Source organism: Bombina bombina, chromosome 11 (assembly GCF_027579735.1).
Source record: "Bombina bombina isolate aBomBom1 chromosome 11, aBomBom1.pri, whole genome shotgun sequence".
In the NCBI taxonomy this organism is placed as follows: domain Eukaryota; kingdom Metazoa; phylum Chordata; class Amphibia; order Anura; family Bombinatoridae; genus Bombina; species Bombina bombina.
Window position 1 is genome coordinate 30227492 of NC_069509.1, and position 24027 is coordinate 30251518.

Sequence of the window (24027 nt, forward strand, 5' to 3'; positions counted from 1 at the left end):
AAATCTGATATGAGTCTTTGGGTGTTAGTGAGGTGTATTTATGTTATTCTGATATGAGTCTGTGGGTGTTAGTGAGGTGTATTTATTTTATTCTGATATGAGTCTTTGGGTGTTAGTGAGGTGTATTTATGTTATTCTGATATGAGTCTGTGGGTGTTAGTGAGGTGTATTTATGTAAATCTGATAAGAGTCTGTGGGTGTTAGTGAGGTGTATTTATGTTATTCTGATATGAGTCTGTGGGTGTTAGTGAGGTGTATTTATGTAAATCTGATATGAGTCTTTGGGTGTTAGTGAGGTATATTTATGTTATTCTGATATGAGTCTGTGGGTGTTAGTGAGGTGTATTTATGTAAATCTGATATGAGTCTGTGGGTGTTAGTGAGGTGTATTTATGTTATTCTGATATGAGTCTGTGGGTGTTAGTGAGGTGTATTTAAGTTATTCTGATATGAGTCTGTGGGTGTTAGTGAGGTGTATTTATGTAAATCTGATATGAGTCTTTGGGTGTTAGTGAGGTGTATTTATGTTATTCTGATATGAGTCTGTGGGTGTTAGTGAGGTGTATTTATGTAAATCTGATATGAGTCTGTGGGTGTTAGTGAGGTGTATTTATGCTATTCTGATATGAGTCTGTGGGTGTTAGTGAGGTGTATTTATGCTATTCTGATATGAGTCTGTGGGTGTTAGTGAGGTGTATTTATGTTATTCTGATATGAGTCTGTGGGTGTTAGTGAGGTGTATTTATGTAAATCTGATATGAGTCTTTGGGTGTTAGTGAGGTGTATTTATGTTATTCTGATATGAGTCTGTGGGTGTTAGTGAGGTGTATTTATGTTATTCTGATATGAGTCTGTGGGCGGTAGTGAGGTGTATTTATGTTATTCTGATATGAGTCTGTGGGTGTTAGTGAGGTGTATTTATGTAAATCTGATATGAGTCTTTGGGTGTTAGTGAGGTGTATTTATGTAAATCTGATATTTACACCTCACTAACACCCACAGACTCTGATATGAGTCTGTGGGTGTTAGTGAGGTGTATTTATGTAAATCTGATATGAGTCTTTGGGTGTTAGTGAGGTGTATTTATGTAAATCTGATATGAGTCTGTGGGTGTTAGTGAGGTGTATTTATGTAAATCTGATATGAGTCTGTGGGTGTTAGTGAGGTGTATTTATGTTATTCTGATATGAGTCTGTGGGCGGTAGTGAGGTGTATTTATGTTATTCTGATATGAGTCTGTGGGTGTTAGTGAGGTGTATTTATGTAAATCTGATATGAGTCTTTGGGTGTTAGTGAGGTGTATTTATGTAAATCTGATATGAGTCTTTGGGTGTTAGTGAGGTGTATTTATGTAAATCTGATATGAGTCTGTGGGTGTTAGTGAGGTGTATTTATGTAAATCTGATATGAGTCTTTGGGTGTTAGTGAGGTGTATTTATGTTATTCTGATATGAGTCTGTGGGTGTTAGTGAGGTGTATTTATTTTATTCTGATATGAGTCTTTGGGTGTTAGTGAGGTGTATTTATGTTATTCTGATATGAGTCTGTGGGTGTTAGTGAGGTGTATTTATGTAAATCTGATATGAGTCTGTGGGTGTTAGTGAGGTGTATTTATGTTATTCTGATATGAGTCTGTGGGTGTTAGTGAGGTGTATTTATGTAAATCTGATATGAGTCTTTGGACGTAATTTTTCTTCGAGCCAGGTAGGGCCCATTTTAGCAGCTTCCAATTTAAGTTGGTCTGTGGGTGTTAGTGAGGTGTATTTATGTAAAACTGATATGAGTCTGTGGGTGTTAGTGAGGTGTATTTATGTAAATCTGATATGAGTCTGTGGGTGTTAGTGAGGTGTATTTATGTAAATCTGATATGAGTCTGTGGGTGTTAGTGAGGTGTATTTATGTAAATCTGATATGAGTCTTTGGGTGTTAGTGAGGTGTATTTATGTTATTCTGATATGAGTCTGTGGGTGTTAGTGAGGTGTATTTATTTTATTCTGATATGAGTCTTTGGGTGTTAGTGAGGTGTATTTATGTTATTCTGATATGAGTCTGTGGGTGTTAGTGAGGTGTATTTATGTAAATCTGATAAGAGTCTGTGGGTGTTAGTGAGGTGTATTTATGTTATTCTGATATGAGTCTGTGGGTGTTAGTGAGGTGTATTTATGTAAATCTGATATGAGTCTTTGGGTGTTAGTGAGGTATATTTATGTTATTCTGATATGAGTCTGTGGGTGTTAGTGAGGTGTATTTATGTAAATCTGATATGAGTCTGTGGGTGTTAGTGAGGTGTATTTATGTTATTCTGATATGAGTCTGTGGGTGTTAGTGAGGTGTATTTATGTTATTCTGATATGAGTCTGTGGGTGTTAGTGAGGTGTATTTATGTAAATCTGATATGAGTCTTTGGGTGTTAGTGAGGTGTATTTATGTTATTCTGATATGAGTCTGTGGGTGTTAGTGAGGTGTATTTATGTAAATCTGATATGAGTCTGTGGGTGTTAGTGAGGTGTATTTATGCTATTCTGATATGAGTCTGTGGGTGTTAGTGAGGTGTATTTATGCTATTCTGATATGAGTCTGTGGGTGTTAGTGAGGTGTATTTATGTTATTCTGATATGAGTCTGTGGGTGTTAGTGAGGTGTATTTATGTAAATCTGATATGAGTCTTTGGGTGTTAGTGAGGTGTATTTATGTTATTCTGATATGAGTCTGTGGGTGTTAGTGAGGTGTATTTATGTTATTCTGATATGAGTCTGTGGGCGGTAGTGAGGTGTATTTATGTTATTCTGATATGAGTCTGTGGGTGTTAGTGAGGTGTATTTATGTAAATCTGATATGAGTCTTTGGGTGTTAGTGAGGTGTATTTATGTAAATCTGATATTTACACCTCACTAACACCCACAGACTCTGATATGAGTCTGTGGGTGTTAGTGAGGTGTATTTATGTAAATCTGATATGAGTCTTTGGGTGTTAGTGAGGTGTATTTATGTAAATCTGATATGAGTCTGTGGGTGTTAGTGAGGTGTATTTATGTAAATCTGATATGAGTCTGTGGGTGTTAGTGAGGTGTATTTATGTTATTCTGATATGAGTCTGTGGGCGGTAGTGAGGTGTATTTATGTTATTCTGATATGAGTCTGTGGGTGTTAGTGAGGTGTATTTATGTAAATCTGATATGAGTCTTTGGGTGTTAGTGAGGTGTATTTATGTAAATCTGATATGAGTCTTTGGGTGTTAGTGAGGTGTATTTATGTAAATCTGATATGAGTCTGTGGGTGTTAGTGAGGTGTATTTATGTAAATCTGATATGAGTCTTTGGGTGTTAGTGAGGTGTATTTATGTTATTCTGATATGAGTCTGTGGGTGTTAGTGAGGTGTATTTATTTTATTCTGATATGAGTCTTTGGGTGTTAGTGAGATGTATTTATGTTATTCTGATATGAGTCTGTGGGTGTTAGTGAGGTGTATTTATGTAAATCTGATATGAGTCTGTGGGTGTTAGTGAGGTGTATTTATGTTATTCTGATATGAGTCTGTGGGTGTTAGTGAGGTGTATTTATGTAAATCTGATATGAGTCTTTGGACGTAATTTTTCTTCGAGCCAGGTAGGGCCCATTTTAGCAGCTTCCAATTTAAGTTGGTCAAAGATCGCATCAAAATGCGCCATCGCAGAATTACAAACTGACAAACACAGCACTTTCTAGAAAAGGTTTGAAAATTATTCTGATGACAGATTCTCCCGCTCTTACTTTAAATACGTAACAGCGCGTGCTAAACCCGCCCCCTAGCAGTAACCAACCAATCACACCCAAGGCCTAATTCCTCCAACGGTCAAGACCCCTTCCCGTTACTTCGAACTCCCAGGGGTTCCCTTTCCAATTTATTTATGTTATCAAATTTGCTTTATTATCTTGTTTTTTTTTAATCAATTTTGTAAATTGGAATTTTGTAAATGTTGTCATCTTTAATGTATCTATGAACGAATTGTAACATTTATCAATAATCATAAAGAGGTGGCTTTTTTTTCATCAAGGTTTGTCTTAACCAATGATATTACTTTTAGCCTGTTTTAAAGGTTTGGGTGGAAATGGGCTATTATGGCTTTGATTGTGGTGCTATTGCCAAAACGCATCAGCCGTATATGATATCCCATTAGGCTTTCTGTTAGTGCTGCTAAATACAAACACCCATCTGGATCAGAATTGCACTGAGGCTGAGACTTAACACACCTTAATATTTATCTTATTCTGATATGAGTCTGTGGGTGTTAGTGAGGTGTATTTATGTAAAACTGATATGAGTCTGTGGGTGTTAGTGAGGTGTATTTATGTAAATCTGATATGAGTCTGTGGGTGTTAGTGAGGTGTATTTATGTAAATCTGATATGAGTCTGTGGGTGTTAGTGAGGTGTATTTATGTAAATCTGATATGAGTCTTTGGGTGTTAGTGAGGTGTATTTATGTTATTCTGATATGAGTCTGTGGGTGTTAGTGAGGTGTATTTATTTTATTCTGATATGAGTCTTTGGGTGTTAGTGAGGTGTATTTATGTTATTCTGATATGAGTCTGTGGGTGTTAGTGAGGTGTATTTATGTAAATCTGATAAGAGTCTGTGGGTGTTAGTGAGGTGTATTTATGTTATTCTGATATGAGTCTGTGGGTGTTAGTGAGGTGTATTTATGTAAATCTGATATGAGTCTTTGGGTGTTAGTGAGGTATATTTATGTTATTCTGATATGAGTCTGTGGGTGTTAGTGAGGTGTATTTATGTAAATCTGATATGAGTCTGTGGGTGTTAGTGAGGTGTATTTATGTTATTCTGATATGAGTCTGTGGGTGTTAGTGAGGTGTATTTATGTTATTCTGATATGAGTCTGTGGGTGTTAGTGAGGTGTATTTATGTAAATCTGATATGAGTCTTTGGGTGTTAGTGAGGTGTATTTATGTTATTCTGATATGAGTCTGTGGGTGTTAGTGAGGTGTATTTATGTAAATCTGATATGAGTCTGTGGGTGTTAGTGAGGTGTATTTATGCTATTCTGATATGAGTCTGTGGGTGTTAGTGAGGTGTATTTATGCTATTCTGATATGAGTCTGTGGGTGTTAGTGAGGTGTATTTATGTTATTCTGATATGAGTCTGTGGGTGTTAGTGAGGTGTATTTATGTTATTCTGATATGAGTCTGTGGGTGTTAGTGAGGTGTATTTATGTAAATCTGATATGAGTCTTTGGGTGTTAGTGAGGTGTATTTATGTAAATCTGATATGAGTCTGTGGGTGTTAGTGAGGTGTATTTATGTAAATCTGATATGAGTCTGTGGGTGTTAGTGAGGTGTATTTATGTTATTCTGATATAAGTCTGTGGGCGGTAGTGAGGTGTATTTATGTTATTCTGATATGAGTCTGTGGGTGTTAGTGAGGTGTATTTATGTAAATCTGATATGAGTCTTTGGGTGTTAGTGAGGTGTATTTATGTAAATCTGATATGAGTCTTTGGGTGTTAGTGAGGTGTATTTATGTAAATCTGATATGAGTCTGTGGGTGTTAGTGAGGTGTATTTATGTAAATCTGATATGAGTCTTTGGGTGTTAGTGAGGTGTATTTATGTTATTCTGATATGAGTCTGTGGGTGTTAGTGAGGTGTATTTATTTTATTCTGATATGAGTCTTTGGGTGTTAGTGAGGTGTATTTATGTTATTCTGATATGAGTCTGTGGGTGTTAGTGAGGTGTATTTATGTAAATCTGATATGAGTCTGTGGGTGTTAGTGAGGTGTATTTATGTTATTCTGATATGAGTCTGTGGGTGTTAGTGAGGTGTATTTATGTAAATCTGATATGAGTCTTTGGGTGTTAGTGAGGTATATTTATGTTATTCTGATATGAGTCTGTGGGTGTTAGTGAGGTGTATTTATGTAAATCTGATATGAGTCTGTGGGTGTTAGTGAGGTGTATTTATGTTATTCTGATATGAGTCTGTGGGTGTTAGTGAGGTGTATTTATGTTATTCTGATATGAGTCTGTGGGTGTTAGTGAGGTGTATTTATGTAAATCTGATATGAGTCTTTGGGTGTTAGTGAGGTGTATTTATGTTATTCTGATATGAGTCTGTGGGTGTTAGTGAGGTGTATTTATGTAAATCTGATATGAGTCTGTGGGTGTTAGTGAGGTGTATTTATGCTATTCTGATATGAGTCTGTGGGTGTTAGTGAGGTGTATTTATGCTATTCTGATATGAGTCTGTGGGTGTTAGTGAGGTGTATTTATGTTATTCTGATATGAGTCTGTGGGTGTTAGTGAGGTGTATTTATGTTATTCTGATATGAGTCTGTGGGTGTTAGTGAGGTGTATTTATGTAAATCTGATATGAGTCTTTGGGTGTTAGTGAGGTGTATTTATGTAAATCTGATATGAGTCTGTGGGTGTTAGTGAGGTGTTTTTATGTAAATCTGATATGAGTCTGTGGGTGTTAGTGAGGTGTATTTATGTTATTCTGATATGAGTCTGTGGGCGGTAGTGAGGTGTATTTATGTTATTCTGATATGAGTCTGTGGGTGTTAGTGAGGTGTATTTATGTAAATCTGATATGAGTCTTTGGGTGTTAGTGAGGTGTATTTATGTAAATCTGATATGAGTCTTTGGGTGTTAGTGAGGTGTATTTATGTAAATCTGATATGAGTCTTTGGGTGTTAGTGAGGTGTATTTATGTAAATCTGATATGAGTCTGTGGGTGTTAGTGAGGTGTATTTATGTAAATCTGATATGAGTCTGTGGGTGTTAGTGAGGTGTATTTATGTAAATCTGATATGAGTCTGTGGGTGTTAGTGAGGTGTATTTATGTTATTCTGATATGAGTCTTTGGGTGTTAGTGTATTTATGCTATTCTGATATGAGTCTGTGGGTGTTAGTGAGGTGTATTTATGTTATTCTGATATGAGTCTGTGGGTGTTAGTGAGGTGTATTTATGTAAATCTGATATGAGTCTTTGGGTGTTAGTGAGGTGTATTTATGTTATTCTGATATGAGTCTGTGGGTGTTAGTGAGGTGTATTTATGTAAATCTGATATGAGTCTGTGGGTGTTAGTGAGGTGTATTTATGCTATTCTGATATGAGTCTGTGGGCGGTAGTGAGGTGTATTTATGTTATTCTGATATGAGTCTGTGGGTGTTAGTGAGGTGTATTTATGTAAATCTGATATGAGTCTTTGGGTGTTAGTGAGGTGTATTTATGTAAATCTGATATGAGTCTTTGGGTGTTAGTGAGGTGTATTTATGTAAATCTGATATGAGTCTGTGGGTGTTAGTGAGGTGTATTTATGTAAATCTGATATGAGTCTGTGGGTGTTAGTGAGGTGTATTTATGTTATTCTGATATGAGTCTGTGGGTGTTAGTGAGGTGTATTTATGTAAATCTGATATGAGTCTGTGGGTGTTAGTGAGGTGTATTTATGTAAATCTGATATGAGTCTTTGGGTGTTAGTGAGGTGTATTTATGTAAATCTGATATGAGTCTTTGGGTGTTAGTGAGGTGTATTTATGTAAATCTGATATGAGTCTTTGGGTGTTAGTGAGGTGTATTTATGTAAGTAAATCTGATATGAGTCTGTGGGTGTTAGTGAGGTGTATTTATGTAAATCTGATATGACTCTGTGGGTGTTAGTGAGGTGTATTTATGTAAATCTGATATGAGTCTGTGGGTGTTAGTGAGGTGTATTTATGTTATTCTGATATGAGTCTTTGGGTGTTAGTGAGGTGTATTTATGCTATTCTGATATGAGTCTGTGGGTGTTAGTGAGGTGTATTTATGTTATTCTGATATGAGTCTGTGGGTGTTAGTGAGGTGTATTTATGTAAATCTGATATGAGTCTTTGGGTGTTAGTGAGGTGTATTTATGTAAATCTGATATGAGTCTGTGGGTGTTAGTGAGGTGTATTTATGTAAATCTGATATGAGTCTGTGGGTGTTAGTGAGGTGTATTTATGTTATTCTGATATGAGTCTGTGGGTGTTAGTGAGGTGTATTTATGTAAATCTGATATGAGTCTGTGGGTGTTAGTGAGGTGTATTTATGTAAATCTGATATGAGTCTTTGGGTGTTAGTGAGGTGTATTTATGTAAATCTGATATGAGTCTGTGGGTGTTAGTGAGGTGTATTTATGTAAATCTGATATGAGTCTGTGGGTGTTAGTGAGGTGTATTTATGTTATTCTGATATGAGTCTGTGGGTGTTAGTGAGGTGTATTTATGTAAATCTGATATGAGTCTTTGGGTGTTAGTGAGGTGTATTTATGTAAATCTGATATGAGTCTTTGGGTGTTAGTGAGGTGTATTTATGTAAATCTGATATGAGTCTTTGGGTGTTAGTGAGGTGTATTTATGTAAATCTGATATGAGTCTTTGGGTGTTAGTGAGGTGTATTTATGTAAATCTGATATGAGTCTGTGGGTGTTAGTGAGGTGTATTTATGTTATTCTGATATGAGTCTTTGGGTGTTAGTGAGGTGTATTTATGTTATTCTGATATGAGTCTTTGGGTGTTAGTGAGGTGTATTTATGTTATTCTGATATGAGTCTTTGGGTGTTAGTGAGGTGTATTTATGTAAATCTGATATGAGTCTGTGGGTGTTAGTGAGGTGTATTTATGTTATTCTGATATGAGTCTTTGGGTGTTAGTGAGGTGTATTTATGTAAATCTGATATGAGTCTGTGGGTTTTAGTGAGGTGTATTTATGTAAATCTGATATGAGTCTGTGGGTGTTAGTGAGGTGTATTTATGTAAATCTGATATGAGACTGTGGGTGTTAGTGAGGTGTATTTATGTAAATCTGATATGAGTCTGTGGGTGTTAGTGAGGTGTATTTATGTTATTCTGATATGAGTCTGTGGGTGTTAGTGAGGTGTATTTATGTTATTCTGATATGAGTCTGTGGGTGTTAGTGAGGTGTATTTATGTAAATCTGATATGAGTCTGTGGGTGTTAGTGAGGTGTATTTATGTTATTCTGATATGAGTCTTTGGGTGTTAGTGAGGTGTATTTATGTAAATCTGATATGAGTCTGTGGGTGTTAGTGAGGTGTATTTATGTTATTCTGATATGAGTCTGTGGGTGTTAGTGAGGTGTATTTATGTAAATCTGATATGAGTCTGTGGGTTTTAGTGAGGTGTATTTATGTAAATCTGATATGAGTCTGTGGGTGTTAGTGAGGTGTATTTATGTAAATCTGATATGAGTCTGTGGGTGTTAGTGAGGTGTATTTATGTTATTCTGATATGAGTCTATGGGTGTTAGTGAGGTGTATTTATGTAAATCTGATATGAGTCTGTGGGTTTTAGTGGGGTGTATGTAATTTAGTGAGAGTTGTGTATGTTTGTCAGTTGTACATGCTTGTAAGATGTGTGTATGTCAGTGAAGGAAATGAGTATAAGTTTGTGGTGTGTGTATATGTTAGTTAGTGGTGTGTGTTAGTAAGATTAATATTTGTATATAAGAGATTTGTGAAGATGTCTAGTGGTTTTTACAGTTAAATCGTTTCCCAAAAATGACATATGACTTCTGTTGGTTCTTCACAGATAAACGTGTGTACTTCTCAGATTTCTGATTTTTTTTTCAGCCAGAGCTTGCATGCACTCCTGTTACCCTCACGATTGCTCTGATGTTTTAACTGAACAGGGCCTGAAGTCAGATGGGGTATATTTAATATACCCCTATGGGCCTTACTCAGCTGGAGTTCCTGTCTATTGTGATATGAGCAGCCAAGGGGGACCATGGACAGTAAGTTATCAGTCTATCTATCTATATATCTGTCCGTCTATATGTCTGTCTATCTAATAATCATCTGTCTTTCTATGTATCTGTTTGCCTAGCAATCTATCTATCTATCTATCTATCTATCTATCTATCCATCTATCGATCTTTCTATCTATCTATCTTTCTATCTATCTATCTATCTATCTATCTATCTATCTATCTATCTATATATATCTGCCCATCTATATGTCTGTTTGTCTAATAATCATCTGTCTGTCTATGTATCTTTTTGCCTAGCAATCTGTCTTTCTATCTATCTATCTATCTATCTATCTATCATCTATCTATCTGTCTATCTATCTATCAATCTTTCTATGTATCTATCTATCTATCTATCTAACTTTCTATCTATCTATATATATCTATATAGTATCTATCTATCTATCTATCTGTCATCTACCTGTCTGTCTGTCTGCAACTTCACATTTTTCTTTTGTAAACTTGAACACCAGTGTTTGATTATAATTAAGGCCCAATTTCAGAAATCACATAGACAAATCACACAAAAACATCATTAAATTGTTGTGTACATGTATCTCTGTCACATCCAGAACCTTATCCCTAGATAATAATCTGTCCAGACCAGAAAGCTTTAGAGAATACTATTTTTTCACTTTATTAGAAGAAGTCTCACAACTATGTACCTGGTTTCCTGTCTTCGCCTCTTTCACTATTTCCTACCGATGCTTTTCCTTCCAGGTATTTCAGAAACGCTTTGATGGATCAGTTAACTTTTACCGTGGTTGGGAAGAATATAAATCTGGATTTGGCCGTGCCGATGGGGAGTACTGGCTGGGTAATTATTGTAAACCAAAGATCACACTGCATATGCTCCAGGACTCCCTAAACATAATACAGGAACTTATATTTATCTAAAATAAAGTAAATTTACTGACCGTTGTAAGAGAATCAGATGCAGTAGCCTTATTCTTATAAAAAAAAAATCCTAATTTTTGACCCACTCAGGTTTGAAGACTATTCAACTTCTCACCCAGAAAAAAAAATACCGTCTCCGAATCAACCTGGAGGACTTCAAGGATGAAAAAAGGTTTGTTACTTATGAGGACTTTTCTTTGTCACTTCTTGCGATCAATCCTGAGGAAGACCGATACAAACTGCATATTAAAGGATTCCAGGAGGGAGATGAACTTAATCCTACAGGTACAAAATAAAAAAGGATAATCTCCAACATTCATGTGTATGTAGAAAATCAATCAGTAAATTAAAGGAGCACGGAAGTCAACATTAAACTTTAATGATTTAGATAGAGTATACAAAAAAACAAAACGTTATTTCTATTGTTAAACGTATTTCTTCCTCTGGTTAACCTTTGTTGTAAATTAGCTCCATTCCATGGGAGTATTCTGAGGTAGGCCCAATGCCTTCAGCATGTTATGGCATTGTTTAGGTACAAGGTAAGAGCTGGAACACACCACAATGGTCATATAATAATAAATAAAGAACAGGAGGTCTTTAAAAGCCCTCAGAACATTATTTTAAAGGTGAAAAACATTTTATTAACACCATTCTGGTCAGCACGAATACAGAACAGAATGTAATGGCCCAGAACAGACTGGAAAATACACATACCAAGTAGACCCACCAGTCTAATTCATTAGTTCCAGAAGGTTAAGAGGTAAAAAGACAACTTGCCGCAAACCCACCAAACAATCCTCGTCCAAGTGTCTATTACAGCCAAATAAAACATTTTGCACAAAGAAAGGCCCAGAATGCCCCCTTACCAAGGAGACACACCAGCTACGTTTCTCTCTCTTCCTTACATTGCACACTACGAACAGTATCAACTTTTGACCGCTTAATTACTGTAACCATTCATCTGCTGTATTTTATTATCTGCTGTAACCTGATATTCCGAATAAAGCAACTTTGTGGATGGACAATGTATTGGTGAGTTCAGCTATCCGACAAGGATTGTCTGCAGTGATTGTATCTTCTTATATAGGCCAGGCATAGAGGTCTCAGCAAGGGATAGATCATTATCACAACTATCTGAGTCAGAATAGGTGAATTTAGGTTGCGTCTTGGGAGGTGGGCAATCTGGGCTGTCTCCTTCTGTTCCATATTCATCCAGCTAAGAAAGGGTTAATAAAATAACATTGTTACAAGCTTTTCAAGTTATCATATGGCTGGCTTGTTCTGGGTTGTTATCCTCTGCCTCGTGCTTGTAACATTGTTATACATATTGTGCTCTACCTCAGTATGCTCTCAAGGAAAGGAGCTAAATTTCAGCAAAGGAGACCAATAAAAAAAGCTTAATTAGACATTAGTAGTAAATTGAAAAGTCTTTTTAAAGTGTAAAATCTTACTGAATTGTGAGTTTATTTTGATTTCTATAAATGTTTTAGAACTGTGTGCCAAATGTATACCGCTGCCACCACCAGACATAGAGAGGCCTATCTATCAAGCCGTCAACTGTGCTGCATTCGCCGGGACCAATACACTTGCCTAACATCACCTAACATCGCGGCCGCGGACCTGAATACGATTTCCATATTTATAAGAAAAGCCGACAAAAAGCCACGCACCAAGTACGGGGCGATGAGCAGCGGACTGTTGTTAACTAACAGTCATCGATCTTGCTGCTATTCGGCTTTTTCCCAACTTTATTTATACCCTGTCACTAAACACCGCCACTATACTAAAAAGTTTAACCCCTATCTCCCGGAACCCACCGCAACTAAATAAAAGTATTAACCCCTATCCCGCTGCTCCCGGAGCCCACCGCAACTAAATAAAAGTATTAACCCCTATCCCGCCGCTCCCTGAGCCCACCGCAACTAAATAAAAGTATTAACCCTATCCCGCCGCTCCCGGACCCCACCGCAACTAAATAAATGTATTAACCCCTAAACCCCTGGCCTCCCACATCACCACCACTAACTAAACCTATTAACCCCTAAACCACAAGCCCCCCACCGCCATCAACTAAATGAAGCTATTAACCCCTAAACCTAACAACCCACTAACTTTACATTAAAATTACCTCATCACTATCTTATAATAAATTTAAACTTACCTGTAGAATTAAATTAAAGTACATTAAACTATTAATTAACCTACCCTAACTATTATACTAAAATTACATTAAACTAACAATTACATTATTTAATTATTACTATAAGAAAAAGAGAAAAAAGACTTAAAACTGTTAGAAAGCCTTCAAAAAGACAGGGAATACAGCACTCTTTAGATTTTTATAAAGCACATTTTAATTTTAGCACAGTTCAATTCCAGAACTGAAACAAACTAGGCAAATATAGGCATAGTAAAAAGATATACACATATATACAAAATATCCAAAACTCACTCGCTACAGTCATACAACATATATGCTAGGACTCACTATATATAAAGCACTGAAACATAATATCTAGTCAAAAAAGGAATTCTCCTATATGGCCATAGAAAAGACTAGGAGTAGACAGTGCTGTTACTTTAAGCACAAAAAATATGCAAAAAGGATTGAAAGTTTGTTATTTCATGGTACCATGCAAAAAAGCATCAAAAAGCACTTATATAGTGTAGTCAATTAATAGCTGTATGTAAAGGTTCAGTCAGGGCAGGTCTCCAAAGTATATTGTGTGTTATCAAGAGGGCGTTAGTGCAGAAATAAGCAAGCAGGTTAGTGAGCGATGTATTTGCACACGCATATCCAATTCCTCATTAGAGAGCGTCCTGTATCATGCGGTACATGTTGTATATACAAAATGGCGAAATGAAAACGTATATTGTGAAAGTACTGGCAGAAATTAAATCTAGAAAGTGTAGGAAACTTTGCAGAGATCAAGATGATTATAAAAAAGGAAAAATATATTCCTACAAATCTGAAAAGGGAACATACGACTCAGATATTGATGCTTCAGATGTTGAAAGTGATCATAGTGTATCAAAAAACGATTTTGGGGGAGGCAGAGGCAGAGGTGGTGGTCAAAGAGAATAGGGGGGAGGAAACGAAATAGAAGGGCACAATTCAGAACCTATAAACAGGAGGTATCAAACCAGACAATATCGAGCTGGAAGGAATTTTCCAGATCAGGGCAACTTTCAGGGCAGGAGAAGAGGAAGGAGGGGACAGAGGAAGGAATTTTAGGAAAACATCCAATAGAAAATGATGATTTACAAATAGTCAACTTATCATCTTTGCAGCTTAATCTTGCACATATTAGCCTCCTCCAAAAAGGCCTCTCTTTCTGCCCTACAGCCAGAGTTGACAAATTTGAAGTGTTAAAAGATGTTAATCTATTTGGTAGAAAGATAGTTTTATCACAAATTATGAAAAATAGAGGGGACACAAGTAAAGTTGAAAATACTCTAGGTACCAATGATAGTGAAGCTTTGACAGATTTAATTAGCCTTCTAAATGAAAATGAAAGTGAAATTCAAAATGAAAATGGAGATATAATGAATAACATGGAATTAATCCCCCCAAATTCATTCTTAAAACCAAAATCAGCTTACATGCCCCCACTATCTCTTGTACCAGCTGTAAGCTACTTTGTAAAAGCAGTAGAAAAAGACCTGGATAAAGTATATGATAAAATGCTGTTTAATGACAACTTAACACAGAAAGAAAGGACAGCCCTAAGTGATCTGATAAAGGCCAAAAATATAATCATAAAGCCGGCCGATAAGGGCGGCAACCTTGTCCTTATGGATGAGAAACTATGTGAATGAAGTAAGACGTCAGCTTAATGATAAAAGTCAATATGCCAAGCTACCCTTTAATCCAATAAAAAGATCACAATCTGAACTTTTTAAGATCTTGAATGATGCAAAAATAGAAAAACGTATTAATCTGAAGGAATTTAAATTTATGTATCCAGAACATCCGGTGACCCCAGTATTCTACACAATACCCAAATTGCACAAAAACAGAAAGAATCCACCGGGTCGTCCCATAGTCTCAGGAATTGGCAGTTTAACTGAGAAAGTAGGACATTACATAGATATATTCTTAAGGCCCTTTTTGGTGACTTTACCATCATATGTAAAGGATACTTTCGATCTTTTAAGGTAACTGGATGGTTTGACGGTTTCAAACACTACAATTTTGGTCTCACTGGATGTAGAGAGCCTGTATGCCTCAATCCCTCATGATATAGGGATTGGGGCAGCCAGACATTTCCTGGAGACAAGAGGTGAGCCATACTCTAAACATACAGATCTGGTTATTGAATTGTTGGAATTTGTTCTGACCCACAACGTCTTCATGTTTGACAATTAGATATATCAACAGCTTAAAGGTACTGCAACGGGGGCAGTTTGTGCCCCCACCTATGCATGCCTGCATTTAGGCGCATGGGAATTAACTGATGTTTTTGACAAACATGGAGATGTTGTGGAGAAATATATACATCTATGGGTCCGATATGTGGATGATATCCTGCTTCTTTGGGACGGCCCGGTGGATGTTCTAAAGGAATTCATTTTGGAACTAAATAAGAATGATATAAATATCTTTCTAACATCAGAAATAAATGATAGTGAATTACATTTTCTGGACATTAAGATTAGAAAACAAGGTACTGTACTTACTACAGAAAACTTTAGAAAAGACACAGCAACAAACAGCATTCTTGAGGCTTCTAGTGGACATCTAGCTAGTGTAAAAAAGGGGGTACCGACTGGACAGTTCATGAGACTCAGGAGGAACTGCTCAGTAGATAGAAAATTTGAAGAGCATGCCAATTTGATGCAAAATAGGTTTTTAAGGAGAGGATACTCAAAAAAAATGCATAAAAAAGGCACGAAAGAGAGCAAGAAACATGCAAAGAGATAAACTCCTATATAAGGAGAATAAAGTCATGGAGAACGAAAACCAAATGATCAGGTTTATAAGTAAATGTAACTGTCAGTGGGAAACAATGAGGTCTATTTTTAAAAAGAACTGGCATTATCTACTTCAGGATGAAGGGATAAAAGAAGCAGTAGACCCATATCCCCAAATGACAGCTAAAAGGGCACAACATTTGAAAGATGCATTAGTAACAAGTAACTATGTAAGATCTCCCCATATGGGAAACTGGCTTAGTTCCCATAAAATAAAAGGAAACTCTCCATGTGGGAGGTGTGTGTACTGTCCATTTATGATGAAGACCAAAACTTTTAATACAGGGGAAAGACAATACCAGATAAAACATTTTACTAATTGTGACTCCTTTGGTGTGGCTTATCTTCTCTCTTGTTCTTGTCCAAAATTCTATGTGGGCAAAACGAAAAGACAGCTAAAAGACAGCATAAGAGAATATAGAGATGATATAACCTCTCTAAAGGACACAAGTGTGGCAAGACATTTCTTGGAATGCCATGAGTCAAACCCTGAAACCTTGAGGTTTGTGGGTATTGATAGGGGTTTTATGTCAGGAAGAGGAAGAGAATGATAAGTGCCTCTTACAAAAAGAGACTAAGTGGATGTATACCCTTAAGACATTATATCCCAGGGGTCTTAATGAAAATTGGAATTTGCAAGTTACCTTTAAATATATAAAAATATTCTATGTATTTCCTAACATCTACCTTTTCCTAATAAATATAAACTATAAAGATGGAGACACACCTAAGTAAAAAACTACACCTAGATATCTATATATGCTTATGTAGCATTAGATTGGATGAGATGTTTAAATAGAGGTATGTGAAGCAATAATAAGATTAATCTATATTTTTACCCTTGCACTATATGGAATAAAGGAGGTATCCAGCTCTCTATATGGTATATGTATATTTATATGCGCTTATGCAGCATCGGATATGATGCAGTAAAAGAATTAGGGTATAAGATAGACTAATGGCTTCCTATACATATACTGACCATAGAATATATAGGGACTAAGCGTCTTAGAATCTTTATCAAAACTTAGTGTGTGTAATTTTTTATAGATATGAGAGGTAAAGCTTTGAAAAATTACGTTTTTTCTAAAAAGCAAAATTATGTTTGTAAAAGCAATGATTTATTGTGTGAATGCGCATTTATGAATGAAATTTTAAGTAAGTCATGTTAAAGTGACAATTTATTAGTAACAGTAGTTATTCCCTTTAATAAGCAATGATGTAAAGCAAAGGGGTGGAGTTTTATTCGTTAAAAGACGAACTCACAGATTGATTGAAAGCCCAGATGAAGCCCTTTTTCGCAAAGGATTCTGGGTGAAACGTACGTTGGCTGTTTGCTCTCTTTTTGAACTACTCACTCGTATGCAGTCTTCGGAAAGGAACAACTCATTGAGTTGAAAGGAACGGGTACAGTGCAGTGGAAAAGCGAGTAAGTTGTGACATCAGGTCTGGCATGACCACGCTGTAAGCATTTGAGAGACGGAGGTACAAGGCAAGATATCCAAGTCTTGAAGAAATCTGCGGGTAACCGAGGTAAATCCGAGGTCTAGCAAAGGAGGAACTGGAGGCTCCAGGTAATGTTGAATTTTAAGATTGGATATCAGAGCGCCAAACAACGTAGGCAGGGTCTATGGGCAGATAGTCAAATACCAAAGGTAACAATAGGTTGAAATAATATGATTTAATACATAAGATAAAAAAGTTGGTACATTTAAAATTATACAACAATTAGTCATGGATCCATGTTACACTTTAAAATATATATTGAAACAATAGGAACAATTTAAAAATGCTTGTAGAACAATAAATAACAAAAAAAAAAAAATCTAAAAAATAATGTCTATCGCTTAAAACTTAAATTCTAATATGTGAATGCTAGGAGCGCTTATGCACACTCTATTTATAAAAACAATGGGTTACAATGCACAGGTGGATAGATTCCAGGTTGCTTGAAACCGGTGGGTGTGAAATGTAAGTGGCTCCAAATTGGGGTTTTGCCTATGTGTTTATCCAAAATTGTGTAACTCCTAACAGGTGGACAAAAAATGTTACAGGAATGTCTAGAACCTGAATTCAAAATATAAGACCTGAGGTTGTGCCTATGTGTTTATCCAAAAAGGGTGTAAATCCTAACAAGTGAAAAAATGTGAGAAAAATATTGCAGGGGTGTCTGAACCTTATTTTCAAAATAAACAATGAATTCAAAATAAAACGATATACAAGTGAATTTTTGACAAATCAACTAATGCAAACATAAAGCATAAATAGAACCAAAAAAAACAACAGCACAACTTTAACGTGTGTTCAAATGTGTTTCTGCTTGCAAACTGTGATGTGATGTGAACAAATATCTGTTATAAACACTGAATAGTGGCAAAACTTTGTGATTGGATTGAAATTGAACACAGGCTCTAAATTGATACCCTAAAATACAAATCTAAAGGGCTCAGAGTTGCTGAGCTAGATATAAGGGACTTGCTCAAAGAGCCTCGAGATGTTAATTAAAAGAGACCATATAACAACATTGGGTTAAAAAACAGAAGATATAACATAAAATGCTTAAAAGCCCAAATAAATATTCAAATTGGATATTAAGAATCTTGCTATAGTCTATCTCAATATGGATCCCAACTGCTGATTATGTAGAAATCTTCTTGGGCAGTAGTTAACAAATAATTCCAACTTGCAATGTTGTCCCTTACCTGCCAAAAAAGGAAAGGCAAACAATAGTGCAGATGGCTTCTTAATGTGATCACAATTAAAATACTCCTTACCAGTCAACCGGTTTCGGTCTCCACTGACCTTTCTCAAGACTGGTTTGAGGTAGGGACCTAGACTGTTATATACCTTGCGGATTAACAGGTGAAATTAACCCCTGTGTAGTAGAACAGGATGTGAAAACAACAATATTTTCTTTTTCTCCTGGGTTAGAGAGAACATAGCAAAGCTTTTAGTTACCAAGGCAATTTGCTTGTTTTTTCAGAATCAGCTAAAATAATATGAGCATTGTCAAAAATAAAAGTCCAATTATGTAGATTTGTTTATAAAAAAATGACCGTTTAAAACACTTTGTGAAATGTCAAAAAAATGTGTCAAAAAAATTGTCCGTTTAAAACATCTGTTTCTATATTTATACTTTCTTAATAAATGATCAAACTTTATGATGCATATTAGGTTATTATTTACTACTGCATATATTGTATTCTTGTCGAATTATTTATGTATCTATTGGCCATGTTGTAATACCTAGCACTCATAGGTTCTAATTTGTGGGCTTAAGCCAGAATGTATATGCTATTGGCTGATTTAGGGGTGTGTTAAATCCCTGCAATCTGATTGCTTGTCTGTGTTTAATGTGCTTCCTTAGCACTATAGACAGTAAAAGCCTTGACAAAACAAACAAACCAAATTTCTTACATCCTTGCTTCACTCATAAATAATCATTCGCTATGATCATTATTTAACAGAGGGATTCTAGTTTCTATGTATGAAGCGCATAGCTGCTAAATGAGATTTCAAACAGGGTATAATATATTTTATATATGACAAAAGCTTAACAATTTCAGGCAGAGTGTAGTGTGTTTAATGTACAACTTAAGGTTAAAATTACATACTGGAATGAAAATCGTGTTTCTGACTGACCTATTATGATTATGTGATTTCCTTCAGGTTAATATACTGTTTAAGACAAAAAAGCAGAGACAGAAAACAAAAAAACCAAACAAAAATAAATTAAACAAATCTTGTGCTTTAACATATAGAGTAAACAGAGAGAGATACACATTTACAACTCAAATCTAAGGTTTATATACTCTCTTTTATTGCTACGGTATTTGAAACTGACCCATAGGTCCCTTGGAAATCTGTTTAAGGTAGGGATTGCTTGTATTGTTCTTTATACAATATGCAAATGGTCTAGACTACTTGTTGATTCTATTAGTTTGGGAGCTGATATGGTTCTGACTGCAATACTCATAATGGATAGAGGATAAGTATTTCCTCTAAACTAAACTTAGATATCCAAACCTGGTGAAGAGAAAATATATATAAAAATAAAGTATATATATGATTAAAACTATCTTCTGACGTCACTTGCATATTATTATTACTGTTTGTTAGATCCAAAGCAAAACTAGTCTCATAATTGATACTTCTATCTTTCATAAATGAGGTAATTCTAGATTGGTTACAACTTTAGGGTCTCTATTGGCTATACTACACAGGTCTTAGGTGTGGACTACCAATAGGATTGTTATAAAGCAGCTAAATAGAAGATTAAATAGCAGTTCAAATATAGATATAATTGAAGTATAAGTCCTGTTGTAATTCCCACAGATTAATTGGTGTTTATATCCTCTAGAATTATCATATAACTAAAGGATTATATCAATACTTAAAAAGGCAGCTTCTCATAAAGGGAACAGGGTAGGCAAAGTTTCTATGACCTTACGGGCAGGTCTAATCATTATTAAGTTATTATTATTTATATTTATATTTTAAGAGATAGGTGAAAGGATTTTTTTTTTTTTTTAATATATATATATATATATATATATATATATATATATATATATATATATATATATATATATATACATATATATATATATATGGATCCAAATTCAGAAGTCACTTGTAATAAGGGGCTAGTAAGATAAAACAAATCCCTTCCTAGTCATGACTCTTTTTAGTTGAGGTTTAGGAGATGAGACAGGTCCTCTTTGTTATTTAAGCCTCTTGGGTGCAAGCAATCTAGATGGAAAATCCATTTTGATTCCTCCGTTAATAACCTCTTCTCATGGTTGCCCCCTCTCCAGTTTCTTGGCACTTTTTGAATCCCTATATACTTTACAGTATTAATGTCACCTTGGTGCTTCTCAGAAAAATGTTTATATAAAGGACTATCTTTGTTAAGTTTTTCTATGAATCGGAGGTGTTCACGTATCCTGTCCCTTAGTGGTCTTGACGTCTGTCCAACGTATTGGAGACCACAGGGACATTGGAGTAAGTAAATCACATTTTTGTCCTGGCACCGGATCAAGTTTTTTATTTTGTACTTCTTTTTGGTGTTAAAAGAATGGAATTCTGCACTTTTTTCTCCACATTTACATGCTTTACATTTGTGGCATGGAAAAAATCCTGCCACGTTCTTACCAAATGCATCTTTAATTACTGGTGGTTTCTTCCTCTGTATACTGGGAGCCAGCCTTGTTTTCAGATTTTTTGTCCTTCGATATATAAATCTGGGTTTTTTTGATATTTTGTCTCCCAGAATATCATCATCTTTGAGCATGTTCCAGTGTTTACGGAAAATGTTCTCTATAATTCGACTGTTCTCACTGTATTCAGTAATTAGAGGAATATTAAGGATCTCTGTATCCTCATTCCACTTAATTTTCTCTTTGTAATGTGTCAGATCTTTCCTTTCTATTTGGTCTACTTCTTGTATTTTTTGATCAAGAAAATCTTCTTCATATCCTCTCTCTATGAATTTCGACTTGATCACTTGTGCCTGTTCTTTCCACTTAGAGGGATTGGAGCAATTCTTCTTCATTCTTAGAAGTTGTCCCTTCGGGATGTTGTTCTTCCACTTTATGTGATGGCAACTCGTCTTGTGGATATAGTTATTGCTATCCACTTTTTTGAAGTGTGTTGATGTCTCTATTTTTCCTCCTTTCACCTCTATTGACAAATCCAGATATGTGAGTTTTTTATAACTCCATTCGTACGTGAAATTCAGATTTGAGATGTTCTTGTTCATGATGTTAATGGTATACTCGAGATCCTCCTGTGATCCTTTCCAGACCATAATTATATCGTCTATATATCGGCGATAAAGAACCAGGTCCGCGCCGGCTGGGCAAGAGTCCCAGAAAATTTCTTCCCACTTTGCCATGTATAAATTCGCATAGCTCGGCGCGAACCTGGTCCCCATCGCCGTCCCGCATATTTGTCGATAAAATGTATTATCGTCACAAAAATAATTGTGGTTTAAGATATAATGGATACTGTCTAGGATAAATTCACATTGTTTGGTTGGGATCTCTTTGTCTTTCTCCAAATAAAATCTTACTGCCTCTATTCCTTCTTTATGAGGTATACTCGTATACAACGCTGTAACGTCACATGTTACCAAAATATAATTTTTCTCCCATGTCAGGTTCTCCAGAAGATTTAGTAACTGGGTTGAGTCTCTTAAATATGAAGGACGTTGTCTCACATGTTTCTGTAGGTGTTTGTCCACGTATTCGGACAAATTACTGCTTAATGATCCTATCCCCGATATTATTGGTCTTCCTGGGGGATTGTTGAGACATTTATGGATCTTTGGGAGATGGTATATGATTGGGGTCCTTGGATAGTGTATATTGAGATAATTATATTCTTTGTCATTCAGTATATTCTCTTCTTTTGCTGCCTTTAATAGATCCATTAGTTTCTCTTTATAGTTATTGACTGGATTGGCTTTCAGTCTTTGATAGGTTTTACTATCACTGAGTATTCGTTCTGTCTCTGCTTTATAGTCCGTTTTGTTCATCACTACAATGCCTCCGCCCTTGTCGGCGGGCTTGATGATGAGATTTTGATTTTGTTCCAACAGCTTAATAGTTTCCAATTGTTTCCCGGTTAGATTTTGACTCCTCTTATTCAACCTTTTAAGATTTATGTCTCTTATCTCCCTACAGACTATTGTTTCGAATGCTTCTATTGTTGCACCTTTGTAAGTCGTGGGATAAAAGGTTGACTTAGGTTTGAGTTCTGTGTGTTGATAATTGTCCTCATCTTTTGTACTTCCATACTCTCGAGGAGCAGACACAGTTCGCTCCAATGCAGATTTAAGAAAAAATCTTTTTAAAGTTAATTTTCTAATGAACTCCTTGGTATTCACGAATGTCGTGAATTTGTCCAGACTTCGGGCTGGAGCAAAAGAGAGGCCCAGTTTCAGAATAGATTTCTCTTCTTTATTGAGTTTGTATGAGCTGAGGTTAAAAATTCCTTTATCATTCCAGTCCTCCTCGTTAGCCTCACTTTCACAATTTCTTTTCTTCAATTTTACACCTCCTCTTTTCCCTCTGTGGGTCTTGTTTTTGCCCTTGTGGTGGATTGATTTTGTTCTCTTTCTTTGTATTGATGACGGTCCCACCCTAAAAAAGAGGGGGAGGGTACGGATTGAGATGGTTGAGGGGTATGTTGTATTGCAGAAGTCGCCGCATTTGCTGAAGCTTCTGTTTTTTTCATATTTGATTGACCCTCATTTCTTTCCATCTTACTGGCCTCTTTCAATTTTCCATTATCGGAGTACACTCTTGGTCTTTGTCTTCTTTCCTGTCTTGGAGGATCATAATAGTTTTTGTCGCCTGGGTAGTTTTCAAACTTCCCATCATTGTTTCTTCTTCCATCGAACCTTCTATCAGTTTGTCTCCCTCTTTCATATTGCTCCCTGGGCTCAGAAGACCTATTCCCCTGTTTGTATTCTCCTCTAGGGTGATTTTGATCTTCCCATTCTCTTTGATAGTGTTGTCTTTCAAAATGGCGTGGATATTCCCAATTATTTTGCCTTTCATATCTCTCCCTTTGATTTGGCCTGTATTCTCTATGTTCTCTGTCTCTGTATGAGTTCATAGGGAATTCTCTCCTTTCTCTAGTTTGCTCATAATAATCTCTATCCCTTCTCCAATTAATGAAAGATCCCTCATAGTTATTTCTTCTGTATCCATTAAAGTCATTAGGATAATTCCTATGTCTATAGTTATAATTATTCTGCCCGTTTTGGTAATCATTATGTCTATATGGTCTACTGTTATACATAGTTTGCCTGTATATTCTATTATTATTATTTTTTCTATAATAGGGTATGTCAGCCTGATTCTTTGTGTGCTCATAATTTGGATGGTCCTCTCTATTTTTTGTTTTTTTATATGTTACAGTCTTCCATGTATTGGATTCCTCAATATTCATTTCTGTGTCTATACTCCCTGTGTTTATGTTTTCTTCACTTTCTGTATTTTGACAATCATCTTCAGTTTTCCTTTCTATTTCTCTCATAAGTTTTTTAGTTTTCTTTTTTATAATCTCATCTTTTGTTTTACTTACTTTTTTGACTAAATTGTCTTTCTTGTCTACAATTTCCTGATATTCTGGGCCTGAACTCTCTAAATTGAGTACAATTAGTTCATTGTCCTTAATCTCAAGATCTATATTAGTTATTAGGGATTCTCTATATTCTATAATCAATTCCATTAGTTTCTTAGAGGTTTCAATTAGAACATTCCTCCATTTCTCAGCAATACTTTCTGAAAGTGGAAAAGCACATTCTTTGTGCACTAATAGCCCCTTGGGGATGATTTTTAATTCTAAGCATTTCTTGAGA

At 35.7% G+C, this 24027-nt stretch overlaps 1 protein-coding gene across 1 annotated transcript in view; it reads left to right on the forward strand.

The window, feature by feature from the left end:
• The window catches only part of LOC128641897 (microfibril-associated glycoprotein 4), a 47052-nt gene that overhangs the window by 10173 nt on the left and 12852 nt on the right, over positions 1–24027 (forward strand). The window contains exons 3-5 of the mRNA XM_053694467.1: positions 9610–9770; positions 10506–10602; positions 10773–10967. Coding sequence (XP_053550442.1) covers positions 9610–9770; positions 10506–10602; positions 10773–10967 — 453 coding nt within the window. The remainder of the gene's footprint in view (positions 1–9609; positions 9771–10505; positions 10603–10772; positions 10968–24027) is intronic.